The sequence below is a fragment of the Oryctolagus cuniculus genome, chromosome 7 (assembly GCF_051225735.1).
Source record: "Oryctolagus cuniculus isolate XC-2025 breed Fujian yellow rabbit chromosome 7, ASM5122573v1, whole genome shotgun sequence".
In the NCBI taxonomy this organism is placed as follows: Eukaryota; Metazoa; Chordata; class Mammalia; order Lagomorpha; family Leporidae; genus Oryctolagus; species Oryctolagus cuniculus.
The window spans coordinates 112,428,927-112,446,232 of NC_142873.1; the positions used below are offsets into that span (position 1 = coordinate 112,428,927).

Genomic DNA, 17,306 nt, shown 5'->3' on the forward strand with positions numbered 1-17,306 from the left:
AGTGAATTGTAAGACCACTAAAAATAATTCCAATCTTAGAATATTTCTCATCTGCAAAAACTGAAGATGGTTTATTGCAATTTAGCTTTTGGGCCTAATGCCACTTGAAAATTAGCAGAGGCCTTAGTTAAATTAAACATAATTCCATTTGTTTAATTTTAGTTTTTAAATGTCACCACACAGCTGCCTCAAAGCTGTCATTCTACCCCACAGCAGGTAATAACTATGACATGTAACTTGTGACACTGTCATTCCGAGGCCTAAATACAGCAATCCATCTCTATCCCATAGGCAAGTCCTTAAAAAGTCTAACCTCTCACAGAATTTAAGTGGCTCAAATGAGAATTCTTCTAGAACCTGATTACATTACCAGAAGTTATACAGAAGCGGTTTAAAGGAAAAAAAAAAAAAAAAAAAAAACACAACTCTCCAGAAAGTTCTCGGTTGAGTGCCTACTAATGAACAAAGGTTAACTTTATCTAAAAGGTCAAATGCCTGGTGGCTAAGGTTATGACCTTAACAACTTAAATTGTGACCTTGCCACGTGCCGGGTATATTGTAGATTCTGATACAGATCATCTGGTAAAGACTGGTCATAAATTAGCTTTACTGTTACACGCCCACAAAGACACCCATTGGCCACAATAACATAATATCTCCAAGTTGTCATACGATACGTGGGAAGGACAGCTCAAGTAGAGATGAAATTAAGGGCAGAGCATGGTTTTGTTCTCTTCCACTACTAACAAGATAAAGTTCGCAGCCTCACGGAACCACTCCGGTTTCACTGCACTTGTTACTATTTATCAGCCACACAATTCACACCGTTCTCACTGCACTGGATTGGGGGGGTGGGAATTGCAAGATAATTTTTCTATTGTATTTTTAGTAACTCCGTAAGTCTTAGAATAAAGCGTCTCTGCTCTTTAAAATCATTGATTCTGCACCTGCTTCCAGTATGTACATGGGTGTTTTAACATTTTACCAAAGAAGAGGTTGATGCATGAAGCAGAAACAAACGATTGTACACGTTTTTAGAAGGGAAAGAAGATCTTATTCCTGTGGCTACCAAAGGAGGGAGGAAAGCATTTCAGAAGGAAAAAATATCAAAGTGTAAGCAAAAGAGAGGGAGGGAAAAATGTACTATAGGTGAAAAGGCCACAATGGTTTTGGCATGTATCTCCAAGCACGTTTCAGAGTCTCTGCCTCCTGCCAATACTGGCAAGTTCTCAACACTTTTAAGGAGGTAAAAACATTGTTTAGTGTTTACAAATCCACAGTATTATAACAGATGCTTGTCAAATCAGTTGTATGTACGTTGACCGATCTACCTCCTATTCGCACTGGCAGTTTCCCTTCCACAAATAACAGGTCTCTAAATCTCCTGAATCAAATTTGAAATATTTTCAGACAAAAGGCCCTGAATATTTTCTGTTGCAATCTCCCTGTTGCACGCACAGAGAGGCAGCCATTCCCGCCGCCCTGTGAAAGCCAATGGCCAAACACTGGACTGACATTCAAGCCTAACAGGGGATTCTGGGATACGTCAGGAACACCAAACCGAAAGGCAGGGTGAGCCACGCTGTTGTCAATAAATCTTGTATAAGCAATAAGGATGCTAACTCTCCTAAGCAGCCTGCTGAATGTCATCTTATCAACACAACCCCTTCAGGTGCTGCAATAACCAACAACTGTGTTAGCTCAAGGATTTGGAGCAGCAGCATAATAACAAACCATCAACAGGGAAAAAGTGAACACACACTGTGGGAATACCCAGAAAGGGTGCATTGCTTTAAATCTAAGGGAAATGTTTAAGTTGGAAACTTAGAATGGATACCACTCAGGCAATAAAAACTTCACAGGTATTTCATTTGCCTGCTATCTTGGAAGAAAGGAGGCAACACCACAAGCCAGGAGGCAACACCACAAGCCCCATGAGCTGCTGACACCATCCAGTTCCTATGCTGGTCAATTAAAGCATTTGTTGTAACTTTTAAAGTATCTATTGTTGTAAATATCGAAAAGAGAAATACAACATTTTAAAGAGTGCTCCTTGAAAGCACTTGCAATGTCCATACTTTTTTTTTTTTTGCATCTTGCCGCACTGACATATGCAAACAGATGGAAAAATTTTTAACTTTGCTCTTTCAGTAGACAAAACAAACGAACAACAATAGGGTCAAAAGAGGGTCACAGAAGGGCTACTTGTTGCTGTGTAGAGGTTCTTTGAGAGGTGCTGCCTTTTCATTCCTGCTACCCAGAACTGGCTAAAGCAACAGGCACTTCTTAGAATTAAGTATACATTTTCAAAAACCCAAATATTTGAAACACTTACAGATCACATCCTCTAAAAGACTCATCTATCCCCTGCCAACAGAATGCAAATGATGCAGCATGCTTGCAAAGTTAATTTCCCCAGTTTCTTAAGTAAGGACAGATGGATAACAAAAGTTCTTTTTTCTAAAACATACAGTGAGAAAAATAATAGAGAATAGTATACCAGCCAATTCCTTTAAAAACAACTAACATTTTCAGAATTTAACACTGCAATGTTGATTTTTACAGGTAACTTCTTCCCTCTCCTTTGTGAAAAATAAATAAATAAATGAACCCCAAACAATCTACTGGTAGGATTCCACAACCTTCTTTCTTCCATCTGGCTCAAGTAACTACCATGAAGGTAATCTAGCAAGGCCGACAGGTACATATAAAAAGTCAACAAGTTACACAAGACCTGAGTTTTCACACGATACAATGAGCCTTTTGTCTAAAAGAAGATGAAAGGAACAAAGTAAAAATGCATCATTTCAGCCAGTCCTCAAGAGTTCTATCCTGAATGCTAGTCTAAATGCTGAAACATGCACAGGTAAAACAGGCCTTGAAAAAGCAATAAAGAATTTGATAATAAATCAAAGCAACTCACTACATCAATTGTCAATAGCAATCTCTCAATGTGCTCATGCACTACACAGGTTGATTACTTTTAATATTAACCCCTCCATCAATTACTTAGAGCTGGGTTGTTTACCTGAGCTATCAGAGACAACACCAAGAATTCCTACATACAAGCCTACTAAGTTTGCACATTAAAGACATTATTTGTCTTCATAAATGATTGGCAATTTGATAGTAATCTTACCTCCAACCTCCTAATTGGCTGGAGGATGGAGAGGGGGAGTAGTTTCAAGAGACCCCAGTAGGTTAGAAACACTCCCAACAGAAAAGCAACTAAACACATGGCCTCACTACCAAACTCAATGTTTCTTAACTGGATCACTTGCCAGTGAAAATACGCTCCTCACAGTAGTGTTCAAGAAGTTTCTCTCACCCCCTCATCCCAAACATGTGATAGAAACATAGAGCCTATCTGATTGCCAACACCTGCGACACTGCTACTTACCAAGAGAACCCAAACATCTCAGACCCATGCTTCCGACTGAAGCTGGCCCCCCAGGCACAGGGCGCTTTGGGCCGTTGCGACTCGGGCCTTTCTCTGAGACCACACTGACCTCATTTCTGTATTGGCCCACAGCGTGGCGAGCCCGGTCAGGACGGTCCCAGCACACACAAAGGCCATCGGGAAAGACACACACGCAAGAAAACGGACGGAATTCTCACCATCACACTTACCTGCTGCATGCACAAAGTATGCCAAATATAAATCGAGTTCCTTAACAGAAACCCCTATGTGGTGGGGTTGGACACAGAGCCCCGGATTCGAGCATTGCGGCGACTTTACAAGGCGCTCGCCATCAGTACTTTCCAGCGGAATACCTTTAAACAAGATCACCATCACGAGGTCCAACCTCCAGACTTTGTCTGCCTGGCGGAGGCAGTCAATTCTGCGCATCTTGCCTTTCTGGTCGGGGTTGGAAAGAACACAACACGGAGGTTTTTTCCCTGTAACTGTAAGAACAAAATCCTCTCGGTACTCGGGCCGGATGTCTTTCCGCAGCTTCGCCAAGAGTCGCGATGCCCACTTCTGCTTGACCTCCGGTTTCTCGCTCAGCAACTCGTCCTTCACGGCTCTCTCTTCTTCTTTCGACATGCGCTTTTCGTGTTTCTTGAAGTATTTCCGTTTTCGGGCCTGCAGGTTGAACCATGTGTAGGCAAAGGCTCGGACGTGGGGCAGAAGTGCTTCGATGAAAGGATGAAATTCATCCTGGGGAAACGGACAGAAACAAAGGTGTGAACAAGCGAAAACAAAAGAAATCAACTGTTCTTCGCAGCATCACCTTAAAAAAAAAAGTCCTCATGTCACTGTATGTTTCGAGGCAAATGCACATGGTCAAAATCGGACATGGGCTCCCAGTGCAGGTGGGGTGCGGGCCAACAGCATCTCTTCCCACAATCAGAAAGAAGAAATTTGCTCACACTTCACAACCGTGCTGATATGCCCAGCAAAGTGCACCGGCTTCCATTGTTGGGCCTAGTTCCCAAAGCCTTTAGCTGGCAAGTGAAGTTTATCTAAACGCTTAGAACAATATATAATCTTAACCCTATTTCAAGGAAGGCATATCTAATTCTGGCCCAGCACTGACCTCACCACTTGTAGTCCAGCCAGGGCCCGGCCGCCAGATTGGCAAATCCTAAACATTTACATGCCAGTCGATGCTCCTGGAAGTCTAGGAGCAGAATACCATCTCCACAATCAATGAAAACAAAGGCTTTCCCGCTAAAAATACTGCATGCAGCCTCTGGTCTGTTTCTTATTCATCTGGGCCATATCTTAATTCCTCTTTTAAATCCAGTTGCACATAATTTTATTTTATCTTTTTTTGTCAAAAACTTGGAAACATTGGCAGGTAAATATAGAAGAGATGATCTTGATATTCATTAGGCTAAAATAAAACATTTGTGTCCAAGATATTATTGCTAATACTATGGGAATGAAACAAGAAGAAGAAAAAAAAAAGGAAAAAAAATACAAAGAAAAGCATACATGCAAGATGGTAAACAGAACGTGTCGTCGTGACAACATGCTGCGACTAAATACACGGAATTTACTGATATGATTGTGAAATGCCTTTGGTAATAATCATCCCTTACAAAAGAGTATTTAATTTTTGAAAATAATATTTCAAATCTTTTCTCATAGGCGACAGAAAACTGGTATACTCAATGTTTACAAGACTCCAGGAAAACACTAACGGTTGCCTCTTAAAATTCAGACAATTTGAAAATAAAATAGAATTGGAAACATTTAAAAAATTTTTTTTCCTGTTTTACTCAAAATGTTTGATTGCATATACATGACATTTTCTTAGGCAATATAAATATATTTTTTTAAAAAAAGAAAAAATTAAACAGTAACCTCCACGAGGCTTTCGGAGTCCATCTAACTGTTGATTAACTTATCCGCACTAATTTTATGTAACTTTTCTCTGCCACATAACCAACCCCCAAAGATAAACTATTGACTTTCAAATAAACGCGGACAAGAAAACCAAAAAGATCTCTGATGACTTTTTTTTAAGGATAGACAGGTATTATAAGAACACATTCTTTATTGGTTTGTTACATCCATCTAAATATGTACTTCAGAAGTACGAGAAATTATAAAGCCCAAAATATTATTCAAAATGATTAAATTTTTAAATATTCAGATACAAACTGAGAGGGGGAAATTGGTAAAATATTTTACTATGCAAGTCTGTGATAATTTAGCAAACTATAATCAACTGCCTAAATCCTACATATGATTAATTTTTTAAAACTCAGCGTATATTAATAAATACATAATAAATCACTTCAATAACTGACATTTTTTTCCGCTCTACACAAATTTCAGGCTCTGCATTTCAAGCTGAGCTTTGAAAAGTGCTCTTTTTCAATAAAAGAGCCCCAAGGACAAGCAGCCAGCTTTCGTAACATGTGTGCACACTAAGTGAGGGAGAACAGAGAAAAATACCAGAATTGTATTATTCTCAACCATATACCACTAGCATTTTAAAATTTTCTCATGTTTGAGAATCTTAAGTCCCATGCTTCAGCAGAAACAAATTGAGGGCAAGTCACAGTTTATCTGCGAAGGTGTACGCCAAACCACAAAGCATTTAAACATGACTAAATTCTGAGCTCATCCTCGAAATGCTCCGAAATACGTAAATTTCAGGTTTGGAACAGTCCTTCACCCTGACTGATATTCCTACATTTCCAGGAGCTGCTGGGGACCATGGATTGGCCGTATTCTGCAAAGAACTCAATGAGAGCGCCTTAAACTACAAATTGAGCCTCACCAAAAGCAGGACTTCATTTTAAAGTCTCAGTCCCATCTTACAATGCAAAGAATAACCTACCCCCAAACAATCGATAGCTGTTAAAATGTTATCTTATTTCAAAGCCTTATGAATGATAATAAACATTTAAGTAAACATTCTAATGTGGCATTTTAAGTGGTCGAGGATACTCCCGACACACTTCTCAAAAACTGTGAACTGCGTTCATTCGTGTTCAAAAGGATTTTGTTTACCTGCCAACCAAATGCCCATATATCTCATCATAAAAACCTTTAAATGAGGCCAACTATGTAAACTAGTCATTAATAATAATCTAAGTCCCCAATTTTACATCAAAAATATTTACAATGTATTACTCCCCAAAGGTATTAGAATGTGCCAATAAAAGTTCACAATATTTCGAATAATTTGACTCACACGCACAACTAAAATACTAGCTAACTTTTTAAAATATATCTTTGTCAATTCTTCATAAGAATTTTTCAAAACATCAAAACTAAAGAATATCATTAACGCACAGGAAATGTTCAGAGATAACACAAATAGTGAGTCTTAAAAAAATAACGGAACAGTATGCCTTCAGAAGTCATGCTACTGAACATATCACCATAAGCTATACGGTATTTCAAAATATTCAAGAGAAAACAAAGGATATTTCGCATCTGTACGACATGAGAAAGTTAGAGGCCACCAATAAAAACAAACCTGAAAACCTGTTTCAAAAAGTGGTATTACTTTGAATCAGCACCCTAAACACTGATCTATTTAAAAGCAAGCCAATTCTAACAGAACTACTGAATGCTGATATTTCTGGGAACTTTTTTTTTTTTTTAACATTCACCTAAAAGTCTCTGCTGGGTTATCATTATTCTGTGAGGTTACAAGACTTGGTTATGAAGTGCCCATGCTGAATAAAATAAGCTATCTGGCATTTTCCTGGTACATGTAGATGGAGTTTATTCTTTCCTTTTGAGTACTTTTATCAGTGTGCTTACTGGATTTATTTTTTTAATGAGCAATAAACTACCTACATTTTTCTTTCAAACTCTGGCCCTAAAACATTATAAATATTCCAGCAAATTAAATCAATTGTAAATCCATTTTTAAAAGGAGAATCCATAAAATAAATGACCGTTCACTCCCTATTTATCGTACATGTTCTTCTCAAACTGTTGTATTAAATAAGCATTTCTCTTAGTGGTGCTTCCACAAGGCCTAGTGAATGCATCAAGGCTGCCAAGGATGTAGGAGAGGTAAAAAAAAAAAAAAAAAGGGAGGTGGGGGAACTTTCTTAATGTGATAATAGCTCAGGAACCCAGGGAGGCCAACTCTGTTAAATACCTGACTATGCCCAGGGCTTAAATGGATACACAGGTATCCTCAACTCTGCAGGATTGCAGAATTTCAATGCATCTTTTCCCGGGGTTAACTGAAGCAGACACTAAGCACCGGAGGGTCCTTCCCCTCGCTGCAGCTCACTGGTATTGTCCACAAGTTCTATGAGCTGCAAACTTCTGCCAGCCTGAACTTCAGCCTTCGAATCTCAGCGTTTTCACTGTAGCCCGTAACTCATTCAAATTATCTTACACTTTGCATCTTATCCATATGCAATCGTGAACCTTGCCAGAAGTGGTTGGAAAAGTTTCATTCCATACTTCCACAAGTTACTAAAATAGGAACTTTGGAAGTTTGTTAGAAAAAAAAAAAACACCAAAAACTTTTACAATAACTAAAAGCAACTGCTATCCATTATTAATGCTAGGCCTAAATCCCAAACAGACCGTTTCAACATAAAAGATGCATTTAAGAGTCTTCTGAGATCAAATAGCCAGAATTCTAACTGTTAGATATTGCAGGAAGAAGGGCTGTCATGTGGGAAATAAATCTAGAATCCAGAGGAGAAAGAAAACTACTTATACTTCTTAGCCTTCCAGAAAGCACCGGGGTAAACCGTTATCTCCTGCTAAATGAGGGCCAAGAAGTGTTAGCAGGTTTCACAGGGAGTGGGGAATAAACATTTTATTTGTAGCACAGAAGTTCTGTAGGTGGTTCATGGTCAATCACCCGGTACCAAAGCAGCATGAAAACTCACGCTTTAAAAAAAAAAAAAAAAGAAAATGGTTTTAGTGCAAAATCACTTTGATTCTATGCCTTTCAGTCAAAGAAAATAAATAATGTATTCGAAAGGGACCAGCTCCGGCGACGCGAAGGGGCAGTATTTCGGCTGGGGGTGGTACCATCTCAGGACTGCGGGCAGGGCACGCACCGGAGGGGCGCGGGAGCCCCCCGCGCCGCGCGGAGGCCGAGGAAAAAGTTGCCCCCGTCCGGCGCGCCGGGCGGCCGCTCGCGAGGGGCGGCGACGGAGGCGGCGGCGGCGGCGGCGGCGGGGGGAGCCGCGTCTGGCCCGGGCCGCCGCTCGGGCCCGCGGCCGGGAGCCCAACTCCGCGCGTCACTCCCCGGCCCACGGCCGCGGCCTCCACCGCTCGCCGCCTGCGCAGCGTGGGCTCTTCCCGGCCCCGAAACTTTCACGCTGGGTGGGGGGAAAGCGAGCGGGCCGCCAGCGGGCGGCGAGGGCGCAGGCTCCACCCGGCCGGCGCGGGGCGACGCGCGTCCACGCAGCCCCGCTCCGCGGAGGACTCGTCGCCACCGCCGCCGCCGCCACCGCCCGCGTCCAGGGGCGCTGTCCGGGCCGGGCCGGGGCCCGGACGGCGGCCCGCGGCCGGACCCCGCAGGCTGACAAACAATAAACAAAAGTAAGAGTTCGGGAAGGCAGCTGGGGGCCGCGGCGGCGCGGGCTTGGCGGGGCGGTCCCCCCCGCCCGCGCAGTGCCAGGGGCTGCGGCTGCCCCGGCCGTGCGGGGCGCGCTCCGGGCACCGTCGGCGGCCCCCTCCCCGGGCGCCGCGGAGCTCCCGGAACCCGCGCGGGGCGGCGGAGACGCGGAGTCCAGATTTCGGCGCGTCATGGGCTGCAGCCCCAGCGCGGAACACGTGCGGGGCGTCCGCCAGCACCGCCGCTCCGCAGTCGGGCGCCCCGATATTAATTAACGCATTAATAAGAGGGCGCCATTAGCCATGTGCCCACACAAATGGCCGTGCGAGAGGAATGCACCCGCATGGAAACAAAGTTACTTTCTTCAAGCGGCGCCCCCGGCACACACGCGCACAGGCACCCGCGCAGACTCGGCCCACGCCGAGACCCGCGCCCGGCCCGGGCCCGGTCGCCGCGACGGCGCCGCGCGCCCCCTGCCACCCCGGCCCCCGGCCCTCCGCATCCCCGCAGCTGCTTACCTGGGTGAGACAGAGCGGAGAATACATAACTGCCGGGCGGTGGGGTGTGCGTGTGCGTCTGGGTGTGCGGGCCGGAGGTGTGCGTGAGTGTGGGTGAGAGCAGAGGGAGAGAGAGGGAGAGAGGGGGAGAGAGAGAGAGAGAGAGAGAGAAGGGGGGAGAAAAAAAAATCAAGCCTGCTTCTTGCGTTCACATTTCCAACTCGGCTCAACTGCAGCCGCCAGCGCTAGTGCCGCTCCATGGGCTGAACTTTAACCCCGCCTAGAGTTTCCCTACACTGCACTATACATGCCTACTGTACGCGGGCGTTAAAGGCATAGCGCACTCTTTCCCGCTCCCGCGCCGGCCCGGCCGGGTGCCGCGAGCTGCCGCGCGCCCGCCTCCGCCTCCGCTCTGCACCGCACCGCACAGCCGCGCCCGCTCGCGCCGCCGCCGCCGCCGCCGGCGGGAGGGGGTGCGTGGGGGAGGGGGCGGCTGCGGCGCCGCGCGGCCAGCCGGGTCCCGAGTCTCCGCGGCCGCCCGCTCGCCCGCCCGCCCGCTCGCTCGCTCGCGCCCGCCCGCGCCGGGTCGCCCCCTCGCTCGCTGGCTGGCTGTTCGCCCCCCGCCCCCTGGCCCGCTCCGCGCAGTGCTGGGTAGCGCAGTGAGGAGCGGTTACAGTCAGCCCCGGGCAGCTATAGGCTGCCACAGGATGTGCTTAAGCAAACAAAACTACTTTTCCTCGTCCCCATCCCCCCACCCGCGCCGCAGACCTTCGCGGACCTCGGTGGAGGAATCGGGCCCCTTGGCCAGGTTGCCCCGCACCCCGCGGGCCACTGTGTGGGCACCGAGGGAACCGAGGAGGAGGCCCGGCTGCACATTTGCATGTATGCAAATTTCTTTGAAAATTCAGACCTCCTAGGTAACTTTCTTTCCCCTCTGAAATGCGGTACGGCTCAAAGCATTGTAATCTCTCCAGCGAAGCTTTCTGTGGGAATAGATTCTTCGGCAGAGGTAATTATGCACAAAACCCTGCAAACTTTGTGCGGCTCCCAGTCCTGTGGCACTCAGAAGCGGGGGTGGTGGGGCGTCATTTCACACCCGAGATTCACCGGCTTACGGGGTGGGGGGCGCGCTGGAGAAAGGAAGGCGGAGATTCGTGGGGGGGGGGTGCTACCCCCCCCCGTCCCCGCCCCCGCCCCCAGGACCGTGAGACGACTGGGTCTGAACACAGACACCATACACAAAAGTTCTATCATGTTCAGAAACAACAGTGGTTTAGAGGTGACATCTTTTTCTTTTTAGGACAGGAAAAAAAAATGTGAAAGGGATGTCCTCTTTGGGCAGGGAGATACTCTGATCCGTGAAGGCATGCCAGAGCTGGACCTGGGCTACCCTGACCGTCCTCGGTCCCGGGACACCCCTGGAGGGGGGCCTTTTAAGAATCCTCTCTTTTTCCCTCCCCCCCAGGTAACAGTTCTTAAAATGGAAAAGAACTTCCTGCAATTATTTTAGGTTTACTAAAGTATTGTTTTGGCAGAAAGGGGGGGTGGTTTTTAGGGTTTGGCAAGTTGCCAAAAAGCTTGCTTTTCCAGTTTTTTTTTTTTAACTTCATATTTTCTCTCTAGGCTCTCCTCTCTCCTAGAAGGAAGAAAAAATTAGTATACCTGCCTCCTCCAAACCTCCTTCCCATCTTTGCCTCCTCCTCCTCTCCCTCACCTTACTCCCCAGCCTGCTGCATTTGCCAACCCTGCTCAAGAATTCCAGAAGGAAAGGGGGGGGGGATTATCACTGGCACACGGGGGGTGGGGGTGGGGCGGGGGTCTGCTCCTTGGGAGACAGAGGCGACTTAGCCAGAGAGACTCTGAAAAGAGATTCCTGTAGGAATGCCCACTAGGCAAATGAGGGTGAGTAGTGTGTTAAGGCCACTTTCATTCAGATTTTTAAAAATAATAATAAGAGGAAGGAAATACGCTACTGGAGAATGAGCAAAAATAAAATCCTGTGGAACAGTTCTGCATCTGTCTGAAGTTATTTTGTATTATTCTGTAGTCACTTGACTGCCCAACTCATTCCCCAGTGCTCAAAAAAAGCATTCCCACCTCTGACATCTCCTTGGAAGTGTCTGATTATTTCAGGAGTGAAGAGAAATAATAACTTCAGCCTTTAATGAGAGTCCATTTTTCCAAGCTAAACTGTTTTTCCTGATTCCTCTTGGGTTTCAGTAGAGAAGAAGTATCCTGCAAACTAAGCCGAGTTACAGAGACAGCACCCTGGCCGCGAAAACCTTTGCTGGGATCTATAACTTCGACGCGCTCCAAGTTTCCTCGATAGAAGTTTCTGGCTGACTGTCCCAACATGTAACTGAGGCACAGCGAGGCGTTATTGTTCCGACTGTGTGCTCTTGGGAAGCTCTCTTCCAGAGCAGATTAAAATCTTTCTTTTGTCGTATTAAAAGGTACACTTCACATCTGCCTCTTCTCAAAACAGCAAAGATTCTTACGTTTGATTGAGCCTCAAGGAAAAAAAAGAAATTTTTAAAAAGAACTGGCACATCGCCCTGTTTCCTTTTTTTAAACGAGGGAAAGTAATTTAATGCTGATATTTCTAGTTTAAAAACGTCTTTTGTTGCAGCAGTGGATGTGCCCGCGATTTCCAGCTCTCTGCGGTTAGCAATATTATCTTAAGTAACTTTTGGCGCCCTTCGTAAGACTTTTGGATATGGGACGATTGTTTGCGCCCTCTAGGCAAGGGCTGGATCCAAGTTCAGCACTAAAGCCTTTCACATCCGCCCCTGCTTTCTCTCCTATCTCCGCCAGCTCCCGCTCCCTCCCCCGCGCCTGGGGGGAGGGCGGGCGGGGGCGGAGGCGGGGGCAGCACTCAGAGCTCGGTTCCAACTACAGCGTTTGGAAACAAGACTGAGAAAAATACAGTAGAAGAGTTACAGTTACAAAAAGGCTTCTGGTAACTTTCTCTCCAACAGGCATAAATTTAAACACACACAAAGAAACAGATGTTCCTCAAAGGGCACATTGGGGGTAAAAAACATTTCCAACTCTCTCCCCTCTTCCCAACTTGGAAAAGTAAACCCTTGTGCAGAGTTCACAAAGATACTAGGACACTTGAGAGAGAGCAGGGACGGGAGGGGTGGGGGTGGGGGTTGCAGAAAGTGGAGCAGTGCAGGAAGCGCAGGTGAAGTATGAAAACTAGTTTATTGCAATCATATAAATGACCCATTGTTAGGAAGGATAAACCCCTTATTGGAAATAACCGCTCCAATCATTTATTTTGCAAGTGTAGGAGGCTGCCTTGAAATGGGATTGTCTGAGCAAAGGAGGCTCCTGTCATGCTCTCTGCTATCCATATTCTTCCTGGCACCGAGCCCAGCCTTGCATTTGCTGTGTTTTATTTGCAGAGACGCTACCTTGCCAGCTTTAGTGAAATCCTCTTAGATATATAAATTACGTCAATAAGGTTTCACTTATATGTACATCTCAAATACCTCTCATTTTAGAGGTTACTTAATAGGGAGATCTTATTAATATGATTTAGATTTTAATACCCAAAGCAGTGAAGATAGGACTGGGAGTCGTAAGTCACAACACCATTAACTCTAGTTCTTACCAAGACTAACTTTATTAACTAGCCTTCTCCAACCTTCTTCCTCTCTAGCTTTTGACCTTCTGGTCAGTTGTGTGCAGACTTGTCTTATATGCATATAATCTTCAACTGAATCATGTTGCCCAACTGATAGAGTGAAATCCTACAGCAAATTTCCAAACCAGATTTGATTAGGAGGCCTGAAGCCTTGGGAAACAGCTTGATGGGAATTTAATCCAAAAAAAAAAAAAAAAAAAAAGGAAAGAAAAGAGACCATATGATTTTCCATTCACTTCCCAAAGCTCACTACAGTCCCAGAATTCAAGCAAGGTGTAAGCCTGCATTCCTCACAGCATTGAGGTCTGCAGCATTCAGAGAAGGAGATGGATACCTCTCAGAGACTGTCAGTCAGTGCCTCCAAGACAAGGAGCTGGTCAGTCAGTGCCTCCAAGCTGCAGCTGGTTTCCATTGGATTGGTGTCAAGGACCTGCTCAAGAGGCCAGACTCCAGCTAGCCGTTGAGGGAGTCAGCTGGGGCTGCTGTGGTAACAAGAAATGTGAACTTGGCCAGTCTTAGTGTCCTGTTTGCTGCTGACCATACACTTCAAACAGGAGAATTCAGGAAAAGACGCTCCCTTCCCCTCCTTCCTTTCAGCTCTGTGAAACAGCTGTCAGTCCACCTGTGAATCTCTGTGTGTGTGTGCCTTAAAATTGCTGTTTAGAGTTCAAGAGAGGCTCACCCCTTCCTCCCAAGTACTCCCAATACCAAAGCTTCTAAGACAATCTGAGTGCGAAGTTTTGTAATGCTGAGTGCGCAATATATTCCTTCCCAGAGCCACTGCAGTCCCACCGTGCAGGCACGCGCTGTTTAAACCTCACCTTCCACCACGGTCACACCAACTTCCCTGAGGTTACAAATCACAACTAAGGCAAAGTCTCTCTCTAGCAAGATTTGTCTGACTTTTCCCAACAGGCAAACAAGGCGTGCAGTTCATGCGAGAATCCCCCAATCAGCTTTCCTTTTTTCTGAAACTCGACAACTCTTTGCTATTGTGCTTGCTAAATCCGGAAGAGCCTGCAGCTTTGACAGATCGAGCCGCAGAGAACTTCAGGTCTCCTCCGCCCCGCCCCCTCTGGCTACTGCGAACCATTGTACAGCCAAGCGTGCTCGTGATTGGACCAAGCCTTTGTCAATCTCCCGGGTGGTCCCATTGATTAGAGGATCGAATCGTCAATTATTCTGCGGGTCCAGACATTTCTTTCGGGTTAGGTTGACTGCTGAGGCCAGACGTCTTTTACAGAACAGAGCACGTACAGGATTTCCCCCCACCCCTTTCTGGAACCGAGCAGGCGCTAGGAGGAAAAAAATTTGTCAAGCTCAGCAATTTTTTCAAATCCCGAAAAAAAAAAAAAAAAAAGGAAACACGGTCTCCTGATGCACGGCGCACAAAACGGCATCCACAAAGCTACATCTTTAAAACAAAACCATCACAATAGACATTTACCCAGCAATCAGTGAAGTGCGTGAGCGAGCGAAATTTTAAAGTCTTAGCCATTACGCAAAACCATTCTGCCATCATTGTTGTTTATAAAACGCACATAGTATAAATGCAAAATAGAAAGTTTAAGATGCACCACGTACCATTGCAATGTAAAAAGAGTACGTGAGAAACTTTAAAGTGTTCAGGCGAATTGCTTCATTTGTTGTCCCTTTTTTGCATTAAAGAAAAAAAATCTAAATAAACTTGGAACCGTTGAAAACCCGGAAGAGATTTTTTAAAAAGCTGTTGGCCAATTGCAGGCTTCTTGGATATATATATATATATATATAATATATATATTTAACTCCAAATCAGAAGGCTTTTGCAATTGCAATGCGCGTTCTCTCCCTCTCTCTCTGTCTCTGTCTCTCCCTCTCTCCTCTTTTGAAAGCGATCCAACCCGTGCTGGCTGCTTCTCAGATCCTCTCTGCTTTTGCCTGGTGTGCTTTGGATGGTACGAGACTTTGCAGAAGTTGCAATCGATCCGCCAGTCCCTCTCTCGGCTCCCTGCCCCCTTGTTTATTTCCGCAATCGCTGCAATTTGCATAGTAACCACGCGGGAGGCGGCGGCGGCCGCCTGCCGAGGGGGCCCGAAGGGGGCCGGGGAAAGGCCTGGCCCCTTCTCCCCTCCTCTGCTCTCCTCCCTCCGCGCCAGTCTCCTCCTCCCCCGCGGCGCGTGGCCAATGGGAGCCCCTGCGTTCGGCGCAAGCTCCGGTCGGGACACCGTGCGCGAGAAAAGCCCCTGCGTTGCTAGGCCCGGATCACGGGATCCTGGCTTTGGCGCAGTGCGAGTGCTGCTGCTTGCGGGCCTCGCTGCGGGTCCTGCGGGGACGGGAGGCTGGAGCCAGCTCTGCCCGCCATCGCGGGGCTTTGGTGCATTGGAGTCCAGCCTTGCACATTTGCCTTCTCCGTTTGCCAGAGCCTCTCGTGAGTTATTAGTGTAGTTCAGGATGGTTAGTGAGAGATTTAACCTTTATTTGCACTGGTGTAGACCAAGAGGTAAAGACCCTCCCTGGTGCATTAAATCAGAAGAGTGCAGGGTGTCACAGAGAACTTGCAGAGAAATAAAGCTTCTGCCCTGGTTCGGAAAGATGACTGAACATAAAGATTGTTAGGTGGGCTCCCTCCAGAATGCAGCTGTCCCTTTAAGGCAGGCTGGCTATACCGGTGAAATTGGAATTTAATTGCTGAGCATCTGATTTGTCAATATCCTACAGAATCTGGGTTCCACACTAGAGCCAACCCTCTCTTTCCTAACACGCTCTCCCCCCACCAAGGTAGCTGGAAGAGTTTTGACATTTAAAGTGGGGTTATTAAAAGATAATTAGTGGAATATTAAGTTCATCTCATGGAGTCATCTTATTTCATGAACCCAGACTCTTTCCGTAAGCCCATGTCATCTGGATATTTCAATGTCAACATTCGGTGCCTATTTTCAACAGCAGAATAGCCTTGGTGGGGAGAGGGGGGTAAAGGGCACAGGTCTAAAAGGAGGTAATATCTCTTTAAATAGCAACTGTCACAACCAAGCTGCTGCATTTGCTGTTGTTTTAAAATGTTTGCTTAATGTCAGTTAAGTAGCTTAGGACATTTTGCCAAAACAATGAGTTACAAGAAAATGTATGCGTAGCTTTCTTGATAAAAATTACCCAAGAAGAAGTCAAGAGGAATAGGAAGCAACCTGGCAGCTGTTGGATTTTCTTAACTGTCCTTGGTGAAGCCACCTAATTAATTACTAACAGGACCTTGTATAATTAAGCTAAAGGTTGGAGAAAGCTCGTGTTTTATTTTGAACACATTTTTAGCTTTAGTCTTGCACTTTATAGCCAGACCAGTGATGCAGCATTACTGGCAGGGACTGTGCCGTGGCTGCCCTTGGCATTACACAGGCTTTGCTGTTCTGATCTGCCTCTTATAGATTCTTATTTTCTGCCCCTTATAGTTCTCTCTCTAGAAAGCCCATGGCATTTTTTCTTCTTTTTTAATATAATTATGTTTTAAAAATTAACAGATTAACACTACACACTTTTTAAAGATTTACTTATTTATTTGAAAGACATAAATAGAGAGAGAATGAGAAAGAGAGATCTTCCATCCTCTGGTTTACTCCCCAAATAACTACAACAATCAGGACTGGGTCTGTCCAAAGCCAAGAGCCAGGAACTCTATCCAGATCTCCCAGATGGGTGGCAGGGTCCAAAATACTTGAGCCAACATGCACAGCCTCCCAGGCACATTAGCAGGAAACTTGATGAGAAGTGCTGAGTAATCTGGATTTGAACCAGAACTCCAACCAATATAGGATGCAAACATCTCAAGTTGCAGCTTAACCCCTTGCAGCACAACACCCATTCCCTATCACATTTTTTAAATGTTTATTTATTTTTATCTGCTTGAAAGGCAAAGTGAGAGAGAGAGAGATCGTCCATCTTTGCATTCACTTCTCCAAATACCTGTAACAGTTAGCTCTGAGCCCGGCCAAAGCCAGGAGTCTCAAACTCCATCCAGGCCTCTGACAATGGTGGCAGGAGCCCTTGCATTTGTATCATCATCTCCTGCCTCCCAGGATGTATTCGCAGGAAGCTGGATCTGAAGTGGAGTTGCCAGCACTCCTGTATGAGGTGCAAGACTCCCATATGGGATACAGGTATCCCAAGCAGCAGTTT

At 45.7% G+C, this 17,306-nt stretch overlaps 1 protein-coding gene and 1 long non-coding RNA gene across 28 annotated transcripts in view; one reads left to right on the forward strand and one right to left on the reverse strand.

Annotated features, from left to right (window-relative positions):
• NFIA (nuclear factor I A) overlaps window positions 1-17,306 on the reverse strand; it is a 620,032-nt gene that overhangs the window by 388,156 nt on the left and 214,570 nt on the right. For 8 of the 26 annotated variants that reach the window (XM_051857698.3, XM_017346248.4, XM_017346245.4 and 5 more), the window contains exons 1-2: window positions 9,527-9,770; window positions 3,631-4,162 (exon numbers count right to left, since the gene is read on the reverse strand). In XM_051857698.3, coding sequence (XP_051713658.2) covers window positions 3,631-4,162; window positions 9,527-9,553 — 559 coding nt within the window. In that variant the 5' untranslated portion in view covers window positions 9,554-9,770. Of the gene's footprint in view, window positions 1-3,630; window positions 4,163-9,526; window positions 9,771-10,283; window positions 10,621-14,741; window positions 15,286-17,306 lie in introns of those variants that run through there. The other 18 variants (XM_089337306.1, XM_089337305.1, XM_089337308.1 and 15 more) reach the window with 10 other exon arrangements.
• On the forward strand, window positions 9,390-11,232 carry LOC103350165 (uncharacterized). Of its 2 annotated transcripts, XR_016237323.1 has the most exons (4): window positions 9,390-9,530; window positions 10,272-10,387; window positions 10,806-10,970; window positions 11,129-11,232. It is a non-coding gene; the product is annotated as an uncharacterized LOC103350165 (long non-coding RNA). The 2 variants fall into 2 exon arrangements; XR_016237324.1 differs by lacking the exon at window positions 11,129-11,232 and having other exon boundaries at window positions 10,848-10,968.